The sequence below is a fragment of the Cheilinus undulatus genome, linkage group 6 (assembly GCF_018320785.1).
Source record: "Cheilinus undulatus linkage group 6, ASM1832078v1, whole genome shotgun sequence".
In the NCBI taxonomy this organism is placed as follows: domain Eukaryota; kingdom Metazoa; phylum Chordata; class Actinopteri; order Labriformes; family Labridae; genus Cheilinus; species Cheilinus undulatus.
Window position 1 is genome coordinate 18,928,043 of NC_054870.1, and position 18,139 is coordinate 18,946,181.

General features: G+C 38.3%; 1 protein-coding gene across 1 annotated transcript in view; it reads right to left on the reverse strand.

The window, feature by feature from the left end:
* Positions 1-18,139, reverse strand: part of LOC121510997 (protein kinase C epsilon type-like) — a 106,160-nt gene that overhangs the window by 51,162 nt on the left and 36,859 nt on the right. The window contains exons 2-10 of the mRNA XM_041789455.1: positions 16,968-17,031; positions 6,434-6,602; positions 5,673-5,707; positions 5,469-5,557; positions 4,847-4,979; positions 4,482-4,624; positions 2,441-2,537; positions 2,075-2,349; positions 1,722-1,895 (exon numbers count right to left, since the gene is read on the reverse strand). Coding sequence (XP_041645389.1) covers positions 1,722-1,895; positions 2,075-2,349; positions 2,441-2,537; positions 4,482-4,624; positions 4,847-4,979; positions 5,469-5,557; positions 5,673-5,707; positions 6,434-6,602; positions 16,968-17,031 — 1,179 coding nt within the window. The remainder of the gene's footprint in view (positions 1-1,721; positions 1,896-2,074; positions 2,350-2,440; positions 2,538-4,481; positions 4,625-4,846; positions 4,980-5,468; positions 5,558-5,672; positions 5,708-6,433; positions 6,603-16,967; positions 17,032-18,139) is intronic.

Sequence of the window (18,139 nt, forward strand, 5' to 3'; positions counted from 1 at the left end):
GTTGTCGCAAAAGGTGGAGTGAGGGGTTGGCTTAAAGAGCTTTAGCCCTGCATGTCTTCCCAGAAGCCCCTATTCTTTTAGGTTGGTGAAAAGTAGAATTTTGCTGAGTGTTAAGATAGATATATGCAAAGAGAAATAGATAATAAATTAACCTTGCTGGTCAAAACATGATTTTTTTTTCTTGTAAATGAACTTACCTTATATATGAGTCATAACACCATTTACACAAAAGACAGAAAGAGTACCAATTAACACTGTACCAAATTTGAACTTTTTCAGCATTTTCAGAAATGCTGAAAAGACAATTTACTTTTATGTTCTTCTTCAAGCACCAATTTTAAACTTCTATACTTAATGTCTCTACTTTTGTTAAAAAAACTTAAAACATAAACCTTTTATTCTCTTTATTAAAAGGCAGAAGTGGAAATTACATTCAAAACTGTTTAAAATCAGTGCTTATCACTGCTAATAAGCAATTTGTAGGCTGCATTTCCCCAGATCTTTCTAAGGTGGGCTCAGCCCAGATAATTTAACTCCCCTGGCTTCGCCCCTGGTTGGGACTATTGTACATTTCAGTGTTTGGAAATGTGATGCATATAAATCTACAACCCTTTCATGCATAGAGGTCACTACAGTGGATAGCTATTCAAAAGCCTTTTTCCTGCACATGCATGGCATAGTTGCACATCCACCACTACATTTATTGCATTTATTTTGTATTTAAGCCAAGGTGCCAAATTTCTCTGGAATATCCACAAAATCCTTATATTTTAGGATTTCCTTGCAGGTAAAAAAATATTGCATCATCAAGTAACATCTAAGGAGTTGAGCCATTTTTGTATTGTCCAAGTATTGATTTAAGCTTGTGAGAAAATTCCAATTAGTAATCTGTCTACTAAAGTGGGCATCATGCATCATTGGCTATACTGTATATCAGCCACAACTCAAAACTAATAACTGTGACTTCTGTCTTTCAATATACTTCATCTGTAGTTTTTTTTGCTTAAAATAACTGTACTTAAGTTATTAAAATATAATTTGCTATTTATGATTCGCTACTTTATGTATGTATTTCCACAGTCATCACAAAAATGAAGCTGCAATTAAGACGTTCATACATTGATAGGTGTTTACACAAGTGGATGAACAGCTGGAAAATAATGAAGTATGTATTTGTATAAGCAAAAAGAGATGAATTGTGTTGGAGCCTAACAAACTTGTTGATGCAAGTGTCTGAGCAAGGTATGCATTTCTACAGATGTAAAGAGGGATGTCAGTTACAAACACACCAAGTGACAGTAAATATTTCACTCATATTGTTTGTAACATAAGTGACATGATAGGATCTTGTTTTAATTTATTTTATTTGCAATAGCTGAAGACATTTAAAAATTTTGTATGTATTTTATAGTTTTCACATAATTCTGTATCAATTAAATTGCAATGTGATTGCTGTAATATAAATACAGTATCTCTTTAATTCACAAACAAGACCACATGCACTACACTCAAGTGGATATGTGAAAATCTCCCTAGAAAATTAACGTTGAAAAAAATTAAATTTCAATTGTGTTTTTCATGCCTTAAGAACAAATATTCACACATCACATTTTTAAACAGCAGATGCACATTTATTTGTGCTCCTCTGCTGCCCCCTGTAGGAACAAAGCATATCTGCATGTAACTTTCTCTCTGGGCAACAATAGTATGTTTGTTCCAACCTTAGTCTGGAAGCAGCAAAAGAGCTGTGTCAGGTACGGGTGTTTTCTGGCCAGGGCAAGGATCCGTTTCTCTGTCAGAGTGCAGTCCACATCATCATCCTGGAGGATCACGTCTTTCTTTAACACTTTGACAGCATAAACCTCGTCACTGCCTTTCAGCTCAGCCAGCATCACCTGCTCACATGAAACACTACAGTCAGACAACAAGAAATGTCCTTTTCTTAATCTTTTTCCTGGTTTATAAACAGAGCCTCCTAGAATAAGGGACCCATAAAACCCAAGACAACAGCATCAATTGATTCTAAACAGAGTGGATGAGTACAGTTAACTTTTGTCACAAGTCAAACGTTCACCTTTCCAAAGCTGCCTTTTCCCAGGACTTTGATGAACACAAAGTCATGCAGGTTCATCCTCTTGATTTCAGGAGCGGTGTGACCTTTGACTTCTCCGTTCTCCCGGCTTCCTTTGACCTCCACCGCAACGCCGCCCACTTCTCCTCCTCCAGCTCCATGCCTGTTCTCTGTTACCGTAGCTACAGATGAGGCAGAGGAAAGGGGGTGCGGTTTGTGCTCTTCTCCTCTGTGGTCAAATGAGAGAGCTTTCCGGATGTTCTCTAGCTCTTTTGCATCTGGACAGAAAAAAGTGTTGAAAAAAGAAGTTGTGATGTGTTTGTTCAAAGGCAGGTCAATGTTTATTTGTGATTGTCAGAACTTAGTTACCTTGGTCACATGGTGAGGTGGGGGCTGACTTACAGCGATCGTCTTCTGTCTTAGGCGTCCCTGATAGTGGCTGCACAGGATCCTGACCCTGAGAAAGCTTTATAGAGAATATACTGTATGTCACTTATATGGCAACAACACAGTCATTATTTATTATTCACTCTTGTTACGTGTGATCTAGTTTTTCTTCAGAGCTTCATATTTCTAGTATCTTTACAACTAAATGTAAATGTTAATGCACATCATTTTAATTACAATGATAAATAAGTGAAACTGAACTAGGAAAGACTTGAACGCAGTTTGCTTGATGAAAGCTAATTCATCCATGAATATTCTGAGTATAGAAATATGTTTATTAACATTTTGAAGGCATTTGAACATTTACCATCTGAGATATTCTTTCATTTGTCAGAAAGTAAAAGCATTTTAATGTTTAAGAATGTTTTTTTTTGTTTTTTTTTTGGTTGAAAGCCAACGGTTAGATTTAATTACTTTCAAGTAAGATTTCCTGGATACAGCTTTACTTAATCTCACTTCAGCAGTGACAAACTAGGAGAATGGGCCTTCCCCAGTTATGATTCATTGATAGTATCAACGCATGTGTGTTGGATCAGCAGCAATGGTGTGAGTTTCCTGACTAACAGTTACCTCATTTTGGAGCTGAAAAGTGGGTCAAGTTACTATTGGGTTCTGATATTGAAAGTATTCATTTGTGCCATCATGTAACTTCTTTTCCTGCCCAATTTTCCACTGATATTTGCCACCTTTCATCAATTTTAGACAATTTATGCTCATGTTTACCTCTTTTTTACCCAGTTTTGCCAATTAACACCAATTTGGGTACATTTAAACCAGTTTTTGCCACTTTACTTGTTGCTTTGGTAAGAGTGGTTATAATTTAGGTAAAAAAAAAACAACAAAACAAACTAAAATATGGGTATCTCAGCTTGACTTTAAAAAGGGCCATGATTTTGCTGACCTCCATGGGCCCCCAGTATGGCTGGGCCCCTGAAAGCTCTTCCCTTTAGCTCCCCTTATGGACAGCCTTGTCTGCAAATGACTATTCCTGAATGTTCATGGCTGTCTTCAACCACCTTTAGGTACAGTGGGGTCCCCAGTCTCTCGCATCTTTATTTTAAGGGTCGCAGACTTAAAAGTCTGAGAACCCCTGCTCTCAAACACCAATATGTACTTTTTCTGCAACCTTCACTGAATACAATCTACATTTTTGGCCTCTGTTTCTATTCAAGATTTTTTTTCTGAAGTCATTTACACACATGTGGACTTGAGGTATTTCTGCCCTATATCAGTACTTCATTCTTAATATAGGGGCCTATTAGTTAGGAGTTTTATTTCAAAGGACACTCTTGTAATGAGCAACATCATAAAAAAAGAAGGGTGGGTATAAAGAGAGCAACTGTCCTGCTTTAACCACATCAAGTTTAGCTTATTTTTTGTTATACATCTAACATGAGATGTCAGGCTTCAATCTGTGTATCAAAGGAGGCATGTAGCAACAGACTCTTCCCTCTCCGTATATCCGTAGAGTCTGTATGAGACAACTATCGATACTTCAGCCTTAATGAGGGGAGAGAGGTTTATGACTGTAAACAATCTCATAAGGTGGTTGCAAATGGATAAAAAATGCAGATGTAGTCAGCAAATAGGGCAAATGGCCCACCCTGGTGTAGTTCCTGTCTGAAATCTGTCTACACTGCCGTGAAAGGAGTGGATATGCTCTTTATCTCAGCTGCTAACTTTTAGCAAATTTGGCTACCACTAGCATGTCTGGGACACTGTTCTGGGTGTAAAAAGACAACAGGCAAGTACGTGTAACAGTCAACACAGCAGCAGAGACAATAATGGCTTTAAGTTTTTAAAGTAACTAAACCTCAGAGCTTCAGCTGAGGTGCATCGACCCTGGAATTAAAAAGGGCTGAAACTGATTTGATTTTGACTGAGCTGCCTGACCTTGTAGACATTTGCATTAAATGTCTCCAAGTAAAAAGAACTGAACAACCAGCTGATTTATTTGACTGACCTTTTTCCGTCTCTGGGCGCTGTTGGAGATTTTGTCTGGTGTGACCCCGAGGTCAGAGAGGACTTTCGCGATCCCTCTGGCATCCACACCACAGTTAGGGGCTACATTACTCTCACAGCGCCTGTGTACATTCACTTTACACACTTTGACACACACAAAAAAAAAACAGTTAGACAGGAAATTTGCTTTTAAATATTCAGAACCATCAGTTGAATGAGCTTAGGTGAATGACGAAGAATATCTATTTTTCATTTTCCAGTTCAGATGAACTGAACCGAAGGTTTGATTTTAAAACAGACACAGCATGTTATCTTAATTTTCTTTATCTAAAGTGTTTCATCAAAATGCACTGTGTTTGTATGTACCTTTACATTGCAGTCCCTGTCGCAGCAGACCCCACAGCAGACTGCCACAGTGGTCACAGAAGGTGAGAACTTTAAAGTTGTGGATGCTGAACTTGTGCGGCACGTTGACGCTGAACCTCTGAGACCCGACTGGCTGTAAGAAGGACAAAGTGGATGGTGAGACAGATCTGCAGGAGTGAAAATGATGAGTGTAATACGATGCTGGGATATCATCTACACCCCTGGGATGGATATAAAACTTATTAATTTTCAACACACCCCAATACTTCAGTTCTGTGGTATCTGAAACATTAAATTATTTAATCCATGAATAGTTTTCTTCATTGCAGCATTTAAATCCCTCTTTTATTACAGAGCCTCCATTAAGAACTCTCCCACAGATCCCTCCTTGCCCTATTTAATGACTGCACCCTTGTGACTGGGATTAAAGCAGGTGGCTAACATATCACTTTTTTGCAGAGTGTTTAGACATAATGGCACTGACAAGATGCCTTAAATAGTACAAAATCACACTGTCTTTCTTCTTTTGACTGGATAACATTTCTATTTCCAGAGCCTAAGGTATCCATTAAAAAGACTCCGCTGTAAATGATAAAAACATCCTGGACTTGTGAATCAGTACCTCTCCAACTGCGTCCTCCTGCTTCTTCATGCCTGCACACTTTGTGATGATGAGCTCATGACAGCGCTTATGGACCACACAGGTGCAGACTACACAAAAAAAAAAAAACAAAAAAAAAAAAACAAAACAATTTTTAAATTAAGGTATATTAACCAAGATGTTTTAAATAAAAAATGAAAAAGAAAGCATTTTAACGGTTTTTACCTTGACACTGGTAGCCCTGCTTTCCTAAGACGCCCCTAAAAAAATTAGACATGAAGAAAATGTTTGAGAAAACACTAGCCAGCACTATCCAGATGAAACTACAGCTGTGTTTATGGGTCAGTATGTCAATAGATAGGTGGAGATAAAATGCAAAAGCCGGCCTCTTATTACTGAATACTGCATGAATTAATCCATAAGCTTTTCTTTTTGCTTCATTCAAATAAAAAAAAAGGTTTAACAATAATATCTCACGCCCTTTACTCTACTATGGTGCATTTTGCAGTGGCTAAACAAACTCCATGTTTCTCTGTATGTTGTATTTTATTTATTCGTCTCAGACCATTGGAACATCGCTGGATTCTATCAAACATGCTGTCATTTTCTTTGTATTTTTGAGGGGAAGCTGAAAGACACTCAATTTCTACATGAATGCTTGTTAGGATGGTAACAAACACAGCTGCCTCAGTTTTTACGCCACACTTCACAGCATTCATACTGTGTTTACATGTAAACAAGACAAGCAGATCGGCGGGACAAATTAGGAAAACATGTAAACAGCACATAAACTGTAACAAGTTGTGACCATAAAACTGTTTACTTTTGTTTTTAACCAAACTTAGTTTAAGTGATGGTTTTATAATTCTATTAGTCATTTATTTTCTGTGTTTGCTTGATGCTAAATTACACAAATGTGAAAGGGTTACATACACGTATAGCCTATTTTTGATACATATTCATTATGTAAGGATGTGAGTGCTGACCAGATGAAGTCCCTGCAGTGGGAGCAGTAGGTGGGCTGTCTCAGGTAGGTGGCCATAAACTTGTGTCCATTAACCTGGTGGACCCTTCGACGAACAGCACCCTGACGCTTTCTGGGACGCATCCTCTGCCGAAACACCCTTTCTTCATTTTCTGGGGAGCCTGCAGCAGCTGCATGAACAAAACAGTGACTTACAAAAGGAATTTACAATTAACTATAAACATCATTGATAATAAAGTTAATCACATTAAACAGCAGGTATTTACATTTCTGCTGATAACTCCAGCATATATATTGACTGTACATATCAACAGAATCAGCAAATTAGATGCACAATGTTAAACAGATTTTGCAAGTTTGTATTTTGTTAATGAATATCTAAATTTGAAAAGAAAAACATCTATCATTTATTGTAGAATCAAATGTTTGTCTTATTCTATGTCTGTTTCAAAACATCACAATAAAACTGAGAGGTCCGTTCCAGTACAGTTGAGACTTTATGTTTTTTTACAATGGAAAAAGGTGTTTTTATATACTGTCAACATCAGAACTGGCTAAACATGAGTTTGGAAATAACAGTATAACAGATAAACCCAAATTAAGTATCTATCATTTCTAGTGGTACCAAAATTATGTAACATTACAGGTGTTAAGGTACTATGATGCATTTGCTGCAGTATTTCAATGCTGAAATAAGTAGCAGCTTTGAGATGTTTCTATCTATTGTATTTGTCTGAATTATCAATGAGCTACATTATCTACATAAGGAGGATTTCTTTTGCTGTGTCAGCACCATGAAGCCACTAGATGGCAATGCTACTGTGTGAATAAAAATGGCTGACGTTGAGGTTTGGTGTCTGATCTTTTGCTGTTTAACAGTCAGTTTCAGCCTCCATAGCATCTTTCTGTTAGATTAAAAAGAGAATCCGAGAGGAACGGCAGATTTTGATTACTTCCTAACCCTATCTTAATTATCACAGACAGACCTGCATACACACATTCACACAATCATGGCCTGTGTCAAGACTAAGAGTGATACCTAGAGTTATTTTGTAATGGATTTGATTGAAACAGTCACTCTGAAGCAAGTATATTTCAAGCTAATTGTGCTTGAACCAACTAACTGTGGTAATGTGTTCTCCACTAGAATGTTGGACATGGCAACAACAATTATTGATTCTCTGTTAAGTTCATTTCACAGGAAGAGTACATAGTTTAAATATTACTGTAAATATGCCAAAATGCTGTAAATCAGAAGTTAGTTTACATCTGTATTAACTAGCTAATAAAGCACATTACAACTGAATGATCAACCATAATCCTAAAAAAATTCTCCAATTACTCAACACAAAAGACATCTGAGAGGCCATGAATTATTTAAAAAAAATAACACACACTATCCTTTCCATTAGCATTCAATGTTTGACCAATCAGATGGACCCCTGGACACACGGGCCAATTAGTTAACCCTCCAGTTAGTAAACATACTCCCCATGAGACTGGTTACAACTTTGTAGAGAAAAAAAGGACATGACAGAAGAGCTGAGTGAAATGTGAATTACAAAGACAATTTGGTGTAATATAGCAATGCCTTGTCATTTGGAATAGTTTTGATTCAGTAGAGACAACCTGTTACCAACAGAAGAACAGAAGTCAGTGTCTGGGCACGTTTGGCTAATTCCAGGAGATAAAACAAGTATCCATAACTCAAAATATTCAAATTCAATGTTTATCAACCACAACGACTAAAGAAGGTTTTGTAAATCTGAGTCTGTCTGTGCTCATGAAATTGGATCTACTTTCCTCTCTAATTTAAAGCACTTCAGATTTAGTGTCCCCCACTCTTCACCCCCCAATACATTAAGACTGCACATAGCTCTCTAATGCCCACATCTGACGTGGTAAAGACTTTTTGCAGAAATCTGCACAAGGTTTCTTAAATCAAGCACAGGGATCATGAACCGTGCTGGCAGATTTGTAAACTGTGTGCACAGATATGCAAATTAAGGGCATGGTTCTAAAGATTGTGCCCAATGATTGACAATGCAAAGTCAGAGGGCGCATTCCTTAACAAACTGCAGATATGGAATATAACCAGTTATGAAAGGCAATTGGGGCTTGATTAAATAGGGTGCCTAATAAAGTAGAAAGACATAGGAACTTTAAAGGTAACATGCACAATATAAACATACTTGTTTACTTGCAATTTTGAACAATGATATCACATATTGCATATTTCCCTAAATTGTGCAAGCCAAAAGTATTTCAATTACAGTGAGCAGAAAACAGGGGATGCCAACTACAAATGCTGTTTTGCAGACTGAATAAGATTGTCCTCCAGGATTGTCGTATATTTTGCAACAATCATTTTACCCTCTAGCTTTACAAGAATTCCAGGGCCAGCTGCTGAAAAGCATCCCCACAGCATGTTACTGCCACCACTGTGCTTCAAAGTGGGGATGATGTGCTTATGGTGATGTGCTGTGTTTGGTGTCTGCCAAACATAGGATCTTGTCTGATTGAAAAAAGCACCATTTTGGTCTCATCAGATCCAAGAACATTCCTCCACTTGACCAGGGAGTCTCCCACATGCCTTTTGGTGAAGTCTGGTCCAGATTTAATATGAGTTTTTTTTTAACAGTGGCTTTCTCTTTGCCACTCTCCCATAAAGCTCTGACTGGTGAGGAACCCAGGGCAAAGTTGTTGCAGAGTCTCTCCCATCTCAGCTGCTGAATCTTGTAACTCCTTCACAGTAGTTAGAGGTGTCTCAGCGGCCTCTCTCACTAGTCTCCTTCCTTCAAAGTCACTCAATTTGTGAGGACAGTCTGATCTAGGCACACTCAAAAAAACCAACATGGGTGTTGACAATCATGTAGTTTTAACATAACATGCAACAACTTAAAATTTACTAGACTAATTTATGTTAACACAACCTAATTCCAATGAGTTAAAACTACAAATCACCTCTGCTTACAACTCCAGACCAGTAGGTGACAGTAATGGGTATATTCTTGATTAGGAGTACCCCTCTCCATTTTATATCAGTTGAAGGCCATGGTAAAAGGTGTGTCCCTCCCCCCTCCCTGGCAAAGTCGACTCAACTCATAATCATACTGTGGAGATCAGGAAGCAGTCGCCTGGAGCAGGGACTTCTGGGATTGTTTTGTGCAAAAGAATTCACTCTTCTACTGTTCTATAATGTTCATGTTTCATTGCAAAGTTATAATAATGCGTGTTTTGTTTATTGGTTCATGTTTTTAGGGAAAATGTTTTTCCAAGTATGACACCATGAGTGAGGGGGTTAATGCTGCAGACTACCCTACCTATATGTGTCTGAATTTGTGGTCTAGATAAAAAATGGCTGCTCATGCTTAGTGCATGAGTGCTTGTTAAACTCATTCAGCTTGTGTCGGGCCATTCCTCATCACAGCTTGCCACTATATCAAGCAAGGTCAATACATATACCCCTAATAATAAAAATATCTGGAATTTATATAGCGCCTTTCAAGAAACCCAAGGACACTTTACAAGAACAAATCTAGTTGGTCTGAACCATGGTAACCATGGTTGAGTAACAGCAACACAAATACATCATGTTGAGCCAACATATTTAGATTTAGGTCACTCAACAAAATTGTTTCTGGCTAAGTTAAAGCATTTTACTTGGGTGGAACCACTTCCCATAATTTTATTATGTTCACTGAGCAAGTTATTTTTTTGAGTGCAGATTCACACACGGGCCATATTCCTTCCATTTTTTTTTTGATGATGGATTTATCTGAACTCTGAGCATTTTCAATACCTTGGAATTTGTTTTTGCATCCTTCCACTGACTTGAACTTTTCAATCACCTTTTCTTCAAGTTGCTTGGAGTGTTCTTTTGTCTTCATGGTGTAACAGTAGCCAGGAATACTAATTAATCAGTGACTGGACCTTTTAGACCAATTGCTTTATATTACACTTGAGACACTTGAGACACAATCACTGCACTCAGGTGATCTCTATTTCACCACTTGTGAGATTACTAGTACTAACTAGCAGGACCTCTGTTGAATTAGGACAGTCACTTTAAACTGGGTGAATATTTAGGCAGTCACTAATTTTATGTTACATATTTTCATTTAATTGACATTACTTTGTAGAAATCTATATTCACTTTGAGATTAAAAAGGGTTTTTTGTTGTTGTTTTTGTCAACAAAAGCCAGAATATATTGACCATGATTATTTGTAAAATCAATAAAATGGTAACACATCCAAGGGGGTGAATACTTTTGATAGGCACTGTATCTTCTTTTTTTGAAAAAGCAGAGAGGAGTCAAAGGCAATGAATCCACCACAGTCTGGTTAAAACAATTTTTGAATACAAAAATTAAAAACTTAAACATCATAAACTTTCCTGAGCACATATATACTCCTTGAAGTATCAGTTTTCATTCTAAATGTCCCACATCTTCTCCTCATGCACCCTCTGGATATTTAAAGCTACTCTTGTGTGAAACCTCTGGGTCAAGACTTTTTTGTTCATTCCTTTCTCACCGTCATGTCCTCGCTTGCACTCCTCCAGCTATCCACCATCACCATCACCTAGCAACTGATGTCTACTGCCTAGCAACAGTGTTAGACTTAGTGTCCTCCATCAAACAAGGTTTGGGGGTGGGGATATGTGACAGACATGCTGTTCCTCTGTGTCCACTGAAACTCTGAAAGTTTCAGTGGACACCTCTCCAGATAAATGCTTGACAACAAAAACGTCACACAATCCCAGTATAAGTCTAGCATATCATCACTATCTAAAGAAAGAGCTTAGTAGGCAGCAAAAGGTGGGCCTAAACACTGGGACAGAGTGTGGCAGAAAGAGCTACCGTAAGTTTTTAAAGTTATATGGGAGGTGGAGCCTTTCAGACACCACGCCCATCTGCCAGTCAGGGTGCAGGATGCAGAGTCCTTTCTACTTTCACGTCAAAACTTTCATGTTTAATAAAGCTAATACTTAGGCCTGGATCATGATTGGATAAGTTCCTAATTATGCTGCTGTGTGGCTTAGACAGCTGGTTGACGTGGCTTCTGTCCTCTTCTCATTGTCTCTATTTATGTATTCATGTCATAAAAGTAACCAACTTAAGATTTTGCAAATAGTTTTTATCTTATCTTATGTTTATATCTGGATTATTAGTTGCACCAGTATTTAAGGATCTGTCTATTTTGGGGGTCTCCCAGAGGAAAAAACAGACTTGAAATTGTCCGGCAGGGCAGTGTTTTAATAAGGTCAGCTAAGTCCAGAAAGTGAAGTTTCAGCGCAGCTCTTTTGCTACCATTTGGTTTTAGCAAAGTTTTGCAATCTTGCTAGCTACTGGTAAGGTAGCTGAGCTCTCAGTCTACGAAAACACTAATAGTTGTGCAGTATGGATAAACAGCCTGAGCCGTGCTAGTTGAGCCCTCTACAAAGTTTATTGACTCAATGATACACCAAAAGTTACTACAAATGCATGTTAATGATAATAAAGGAGAAAAGCTGGTGAAAAAGCACCCCATTACGACATATCAGAGACCTGTCCATAGGGGTGTAACGATTCATCGATCTGGATCAATATATATCGATTGTTTGAGCAATGATTCAGTCAAATTCATCGAAAGTATAAACATTGATATTAATCGCCATTTTTACCTTACGCTTTTAATTTGAAAGTCCCCCAAATGCTTTGTTATGACAATTTTTGCCCATCCACGAGTCACAACATCGCTAGGCGTGGATAGCAGGTAATGGCTAGCAGCCGAGAGAATATCAATATTGTGTTTTTTCCCTTTATGTGAAAGGTAACAGATTGTGGAAAATGGGTTCACAATATCGGCTGATATCGATCACAGGCCTCTAAATCCAATCGAGTCGAAATCAAATCGTTGTTCTAAGAATTGATATTGCGTGGTATTGTGATGAAACTGGTGATTTACACCCCTTCCTTGTCTGGGTACCTACCAAAGCCCTGGACGTCCAAAACTCTGCAGCCATGGTTCTCACCCACACCAGGCCCTGGCAGCACATCACCCCTACCCTCATCCACTTACACTGGCTCCGAAACAAATACAAAATCCTCCCTTTCCCTTACCATTCCCTTCATACCCTTGCCCCTCAGTACCTCTCTGACCTTTTTCTCCCATACACCCTGACCCAGAGCTTCTGGTCCTCAGACACTGACCTTCTAAATGATCCTACCACCAAATTTCATACCTATGCAGACACAGCCTTCAGGGCTACAGCCCCCATCCTCTGGAACACTCTACCTGAAAAACTTCCACAAAGCTCCATCCTTGGACATGTTTAAAAAAAACTCCTCAAGCACCACCTGTTCACCACAGCTTACAGTCTCTCTGAAACCTGCTCCCCTACATACAACTTAGTGTGTGTCTTTTGTGTTGTGTCTGGTCTAAAAAAGTGCTCTACATGCAGGTCACTCAACTTAACAAAGACTCAACACCTTTCCATGTTAAACAGCATAGAAATATTTCACCTGCTTTTAGCAATGAGCACCAGCTTATCATCCATTACAGTTGACAGCGAGCTTAATGCGTGTGTATGTGTGTGCATGTGTGTAAGCTAATAGGTTGATTACAGCTCTCAGGCCTGTCAGTTCACCCATGTGTTTTCTGCTATGTAAACACATTTAAGTAATGACTGCAATTTCAGCCACTCTTCCTATCACATAATCACAAAACTTAAATGTATTATATGTTGCTGCACACAAAGATAAAGACATAACACATTTATGACAAGAGAACAAGAATAGTGCTTCTTATGGCACCTCGTTGTCACTTTAAAAAGATCTTATCTCCCTCTCTCTCTCTCTCTCTCTCTCTCTCCATCTTGGTGCAACTGCTCATAGAAAGCACTCCACTTAACTAATCGATTTATTATTCCCCCTTCTCTTCCGCTGGGTAACTACCCTTTCAGCCTCCTCTTTTTCCATTCTGACATGTCTCTACAACATGTAACCTGGAGCACACTCAAACAGAGCTGTTGAAGTTTAAAGTGGTTGATATTCCCTTGTGTTAGCACAAGTTTAACCATCTGTATTTGAAGAGGCCTTTACAGCAGCAGTTGCAAATCAAAAGAGTATTCATTAGTTACTTTTGGGCTATTGTCTGGTGAAACTGACCTCCATTATGTAGCCCATAGTGCTCTTGCAAGGAAACTCTAATTTTCCCACCACATAAAGCCCCCCTGATTGGGCAGGGCCATCCTCTCTGCCTCCACATGGTGGCAGAGTGGACAGGTGAACATTTATCAAATATGCTTGAGCCTCTGACATAGCAAAATAACAAACATAAACAAGTGGAAGGGAACGCTGTCCCAACAGCGTGAACATGGAGCTGAGAACAACAAACCAAGAGGAAGTTTGAATTTACCCTTTTTTAACTTATTTGTTATACCCATGTTTAAAATGTTGTACATTATACCTTTAAGCAGCATGAACCAATACAAGCAAGTGATTTCCTTGTGATTTACTCATATAAACGGGCCATGTGTTTGCCAAAATAACAGCATCATGATGGAGAGCTGTAAAAAGTTAAATTGCTTTGTCAGATTATCCCAGAGAAAAGGAAGACAATTTTGGTAATTGCTTGTTTAACAGAGAATTTATCAAGCACTTCAGATGCATTTCGGAAATCAGGCAATCCAAATACAACACAGCATCAGGCAGATTTCAAGATTACATTTTTAATCCAGAACATACTGTTAGCTGCACTTCAATGAGTTTCTAGAGACAGAGCACATTTATATTAATCAGATAACTGCTGATAACAGCCAGTATGACATCACTATGGATTCTGTCTGCCTGCTTTTTCTCTTTATTCAGACTCTTTATACCAAAGCCTGCTGATACAGTATTTTCTAAAACCATTTGGACAACAAACGCACAACAAATTTTGGAGCAGCCATCTACATTGTTGATAAAGACCCAAAGGTTAAAGGCTCAACAGAGAAAACAATCTCCCAGATCAGAGGAGTTAGTCCGTCCATGTAACATTATTTAGCTTTCTAAATGTACCAGTGTTAATTGACCTAAACATAAAGAGACTTCTTCAGGCATATTACAGAGTCAGAGACTCTCCTCAAATGATGAGCTGTGAGTCTAACCAATGTTTCATTGCCAAATTTCAACTGAGAAGCATTTAAGCATGACTCGTCTATCTGTACAGCAGTGACACATAAACACACAGAGTATCTAATTTCTGATGTAACAGCATTTTACACACTTGCTAACAGTGTGACATATAAACATCTAGGAAAAAAAAGACTTCGACTCAAACCTTAAATATTTTTTTCAAACAAGAAAAGACCTTTCTACTTTCCATTTAGATTTTAAAGAGGGGAGAAAAGTCAAAATGAGAGACAGATGAAAAGACACAGGAAGAGGAAGTGGCAGCAGGGAAGTGTTACTCAATACATGAGGTCTTTAAAAGCTTTACTCTGCAACCACAGGAATTTATAACAAAACAAACATGCAAACCCACAGCAGACATCATGCCAAAACGACAACAGAGAAAAACTCCTATCTTTGGCACCTGTTTTACTTGATACAGTTGCAAAAATGGGTAACCTACATGGGTGCATTCAATCTACATGGATGGCTATAATAGCAACGATTGCAATAATAGGAAAACATGAAATAAGATGCAAGTGAGATGCAGATGTGCAACAATTTAAATGCAATGCAATCAAATTGTTGTGCATTTGCAACTTATTTTGCTTGCTGATTTCTCTGAATTGTAAATTAAAGCTTTAGAATAAAACATTTCACATGGCATAAAAATGGCATAACACATGAAAGTAGATGATTTGATTTTTTTCCTGTCAGAGAACGGTCTGAACAAAAATCCACAAAAAGTACTCTATATCTACAAACATAGGTCTAATAACACTATAAACAGCAGTGTAATTGCTATTAACAGCCTCAAATGAATGCCTCTTTTTTCTTTTCCCTCTGTCTATGGCATGTTTGAGAGTTCAGACTTACCTAGTCTAATGCCAAAGTCAGACAACAAAATCTTTTAATCTGTTATGATGATCACTGTGTCAGATAAAGTGATCACAGAGCCTTAAGTGTGTGCCCTGACCTGACCGATGAGAGACTGCACAGTGGTCCCTAACCAATCATGATAGGTGACTGATGTATTTACAAGATTAACCCATCTATTTTCAGGGCCATCAGATCCTGAAACCCTATGTCTACTGAACTGGGTTTTCCATGCTTACAGTGTTATGTAGTCTTATCCAAGCAAAAGGACAGCATAAACAATATCAAATTAAATTGCTCCTAAGAATATGTATTTCTAATCTGTTTCTACAAGAACCATGTTCAATATATAGGTTAAAATTTTAATTTAGGGTTAGAATCACGGACCGTATAAAACACCAAGGAGTAGCACCTTAGCACACCCCTGCAGCCTAGCAAAAGGTCTAATGGTTGCCATATTAGAATTGGTGTTTGAGTAATAAACTGGAGTTAAGGTGGGCCATATACTCCCTGACAAACATCTGGGCCATGCCCCCAGTTGGATAAACCAGCCCTGCCCCTAATCATGCAAAAAACTCTGATCCTTCAGCTGAACAAAAAGTGAGAAGATAAAGACATGAGCTGTTCAGGACAAATTAGTTTTTTAAACCAGGCTACAAACAGTTTGTCCTCCTTGGGAGGTAATCTGAATCAAACAACCAATCTGGGTTACCTTTCATGATGGCCAATCACAGCATGTCCAAAACTCCATATGAAATATTTCTACTACTACTATTACCAATTAAAAATTTGTTGCATACTAAGCAGGCATCAGTATGCCATGGATACAATAGCAGCAAGCCATCTCAACATCTCTGTTTAAAGTGTATAAATAGAGATTAGAAGGACACTAACAGCTAAAAGCTGCTGGCTTTGGTCAGAAATTACTGCTGTACAATGTGCAAAATTTTTTTTAAGAACATTCACATTTCCATTCCTGCTATCTCTGCAGAAATGAAGTAAGCATGATGTTCACACTTCATAGTGTGCATCTTAGTATAGCAGGAGGACCATCTGTGCGCAGGCCTCTTTAAGCCTATTCAGACATGTAAAGTGCAAACTCAGACAGAAAGGACTGAAATTTTCATTTAATAATACTTCAACAGGACAACACGAGTTTAGTTACATATTTTCTGTCTAGAGGGGAAAAACCTATGCTTATACAATACTTACATCATTACCCTTAAGCCTAAGATTGAATTGAGCATTAATAGCCTTCATCATCAAGCCAAAGTATATAACAAATCATCCACCTTAACCTAATGAATTGAACTGAAATTTCATGGGAATTTATCCGAAACATTATGTTATGTTGCAAAATCCCTTTTATGGTCTAAAAGTATGGGAAATGACAAAGCAACATGGAGCGGAAGCAATTGTTTGAGGTTTTTGTGCTACTGGCTCAAAGGACAATCATATGTTCTTTACACATAAGCTGTCCTTAGATGTTATAGTTTGTCCAAAAACCAGTGAGCTCCTACCTTCACTGGAAGATCCTGATAGGTCAATCACAACGTACACCTTCCCCTCTGGCTCCAGGTCAATCTGAGGAGAGAGAAATAATGGGGATAAATGTGGACAGAAGTGAAAGGAGAAAGAAAATGAAAGGAAAAGAGAAATTTCTTTATATCCGTATATCAAAATATTATTGTCAAAATACAAAAGAGGGCATTTAAATTTTATACTCATCTAAAAGAAAGCAAACCCAACACACTTCATAACAAAGTCCTAATTTTCAGAGACTGATGAGAGCTTCCCCCTCAGACAGCAGGTTCACCTGCAGAGTCATTACACACAAAACCAATCAGCTTAAACCAAATTGTTCGACATCATCAGTCAACAACTAGAACACAACCTCACGACATGAGAGGATGCCACGGAAAAAAATGGATCCCTAAGTAAGACAGACTGTGCACCAACTGCAGCCAACAAGAGGTGGCCAACTTTCTAACCACTTTTCCTTTATACAAGGACATCAGAGACAAGTTCTTTATACTTTTTCCCCCACATTTATAAAGAATTCATTAGGAATATTAATGATTAGAAGCTTCCATATCTGCTGGGTGAAGTGTGACAGTTTGTAAATGCTGCAGCACATTATGTGAGCTGTTGTGACCACAAAGGTCTTCAAACACCACCACACCACCATGAACAGGACTGTCTATGTACATATACAGGATTTTTCCACCATGATTTTAGGCCAGACCAATCCAAACTAAGCCATGCTGTTAACTTTTCCATCACCAGTTCGGCCACGCTGGGCACCGTCGAGCCATGCCAAGCTGTGCCCAAAATGGTCCTGCTCTGGGGCAGGGCCCAAGTGTGCCCTGCCTCAGAGCAAGCCGTGGTGACATCACTGCAGTTCATCATTATTCAGGGAGGCTTGCAGATGTGTTTAAGAAGCAACTACTGCACCAAACTTTGGAATACCTGCTGGATTACCAATAGAAGGAGAAGAAACTTTAAAGAAGAAACAATGGCCAACTCTTGAACAAACCATGCTTACTGAAGCACAGTTGATTAACATCAACTCAAAACACTGCCTTCAGACAGGTAGCTCAGTTGGGGTGGAAAGGCAAATCTCCTGAGCTCTAGATATATTTTATTTCTATTCTCCTTTCAGTAGAGGATTTCTACATATTTTTTCCCATAA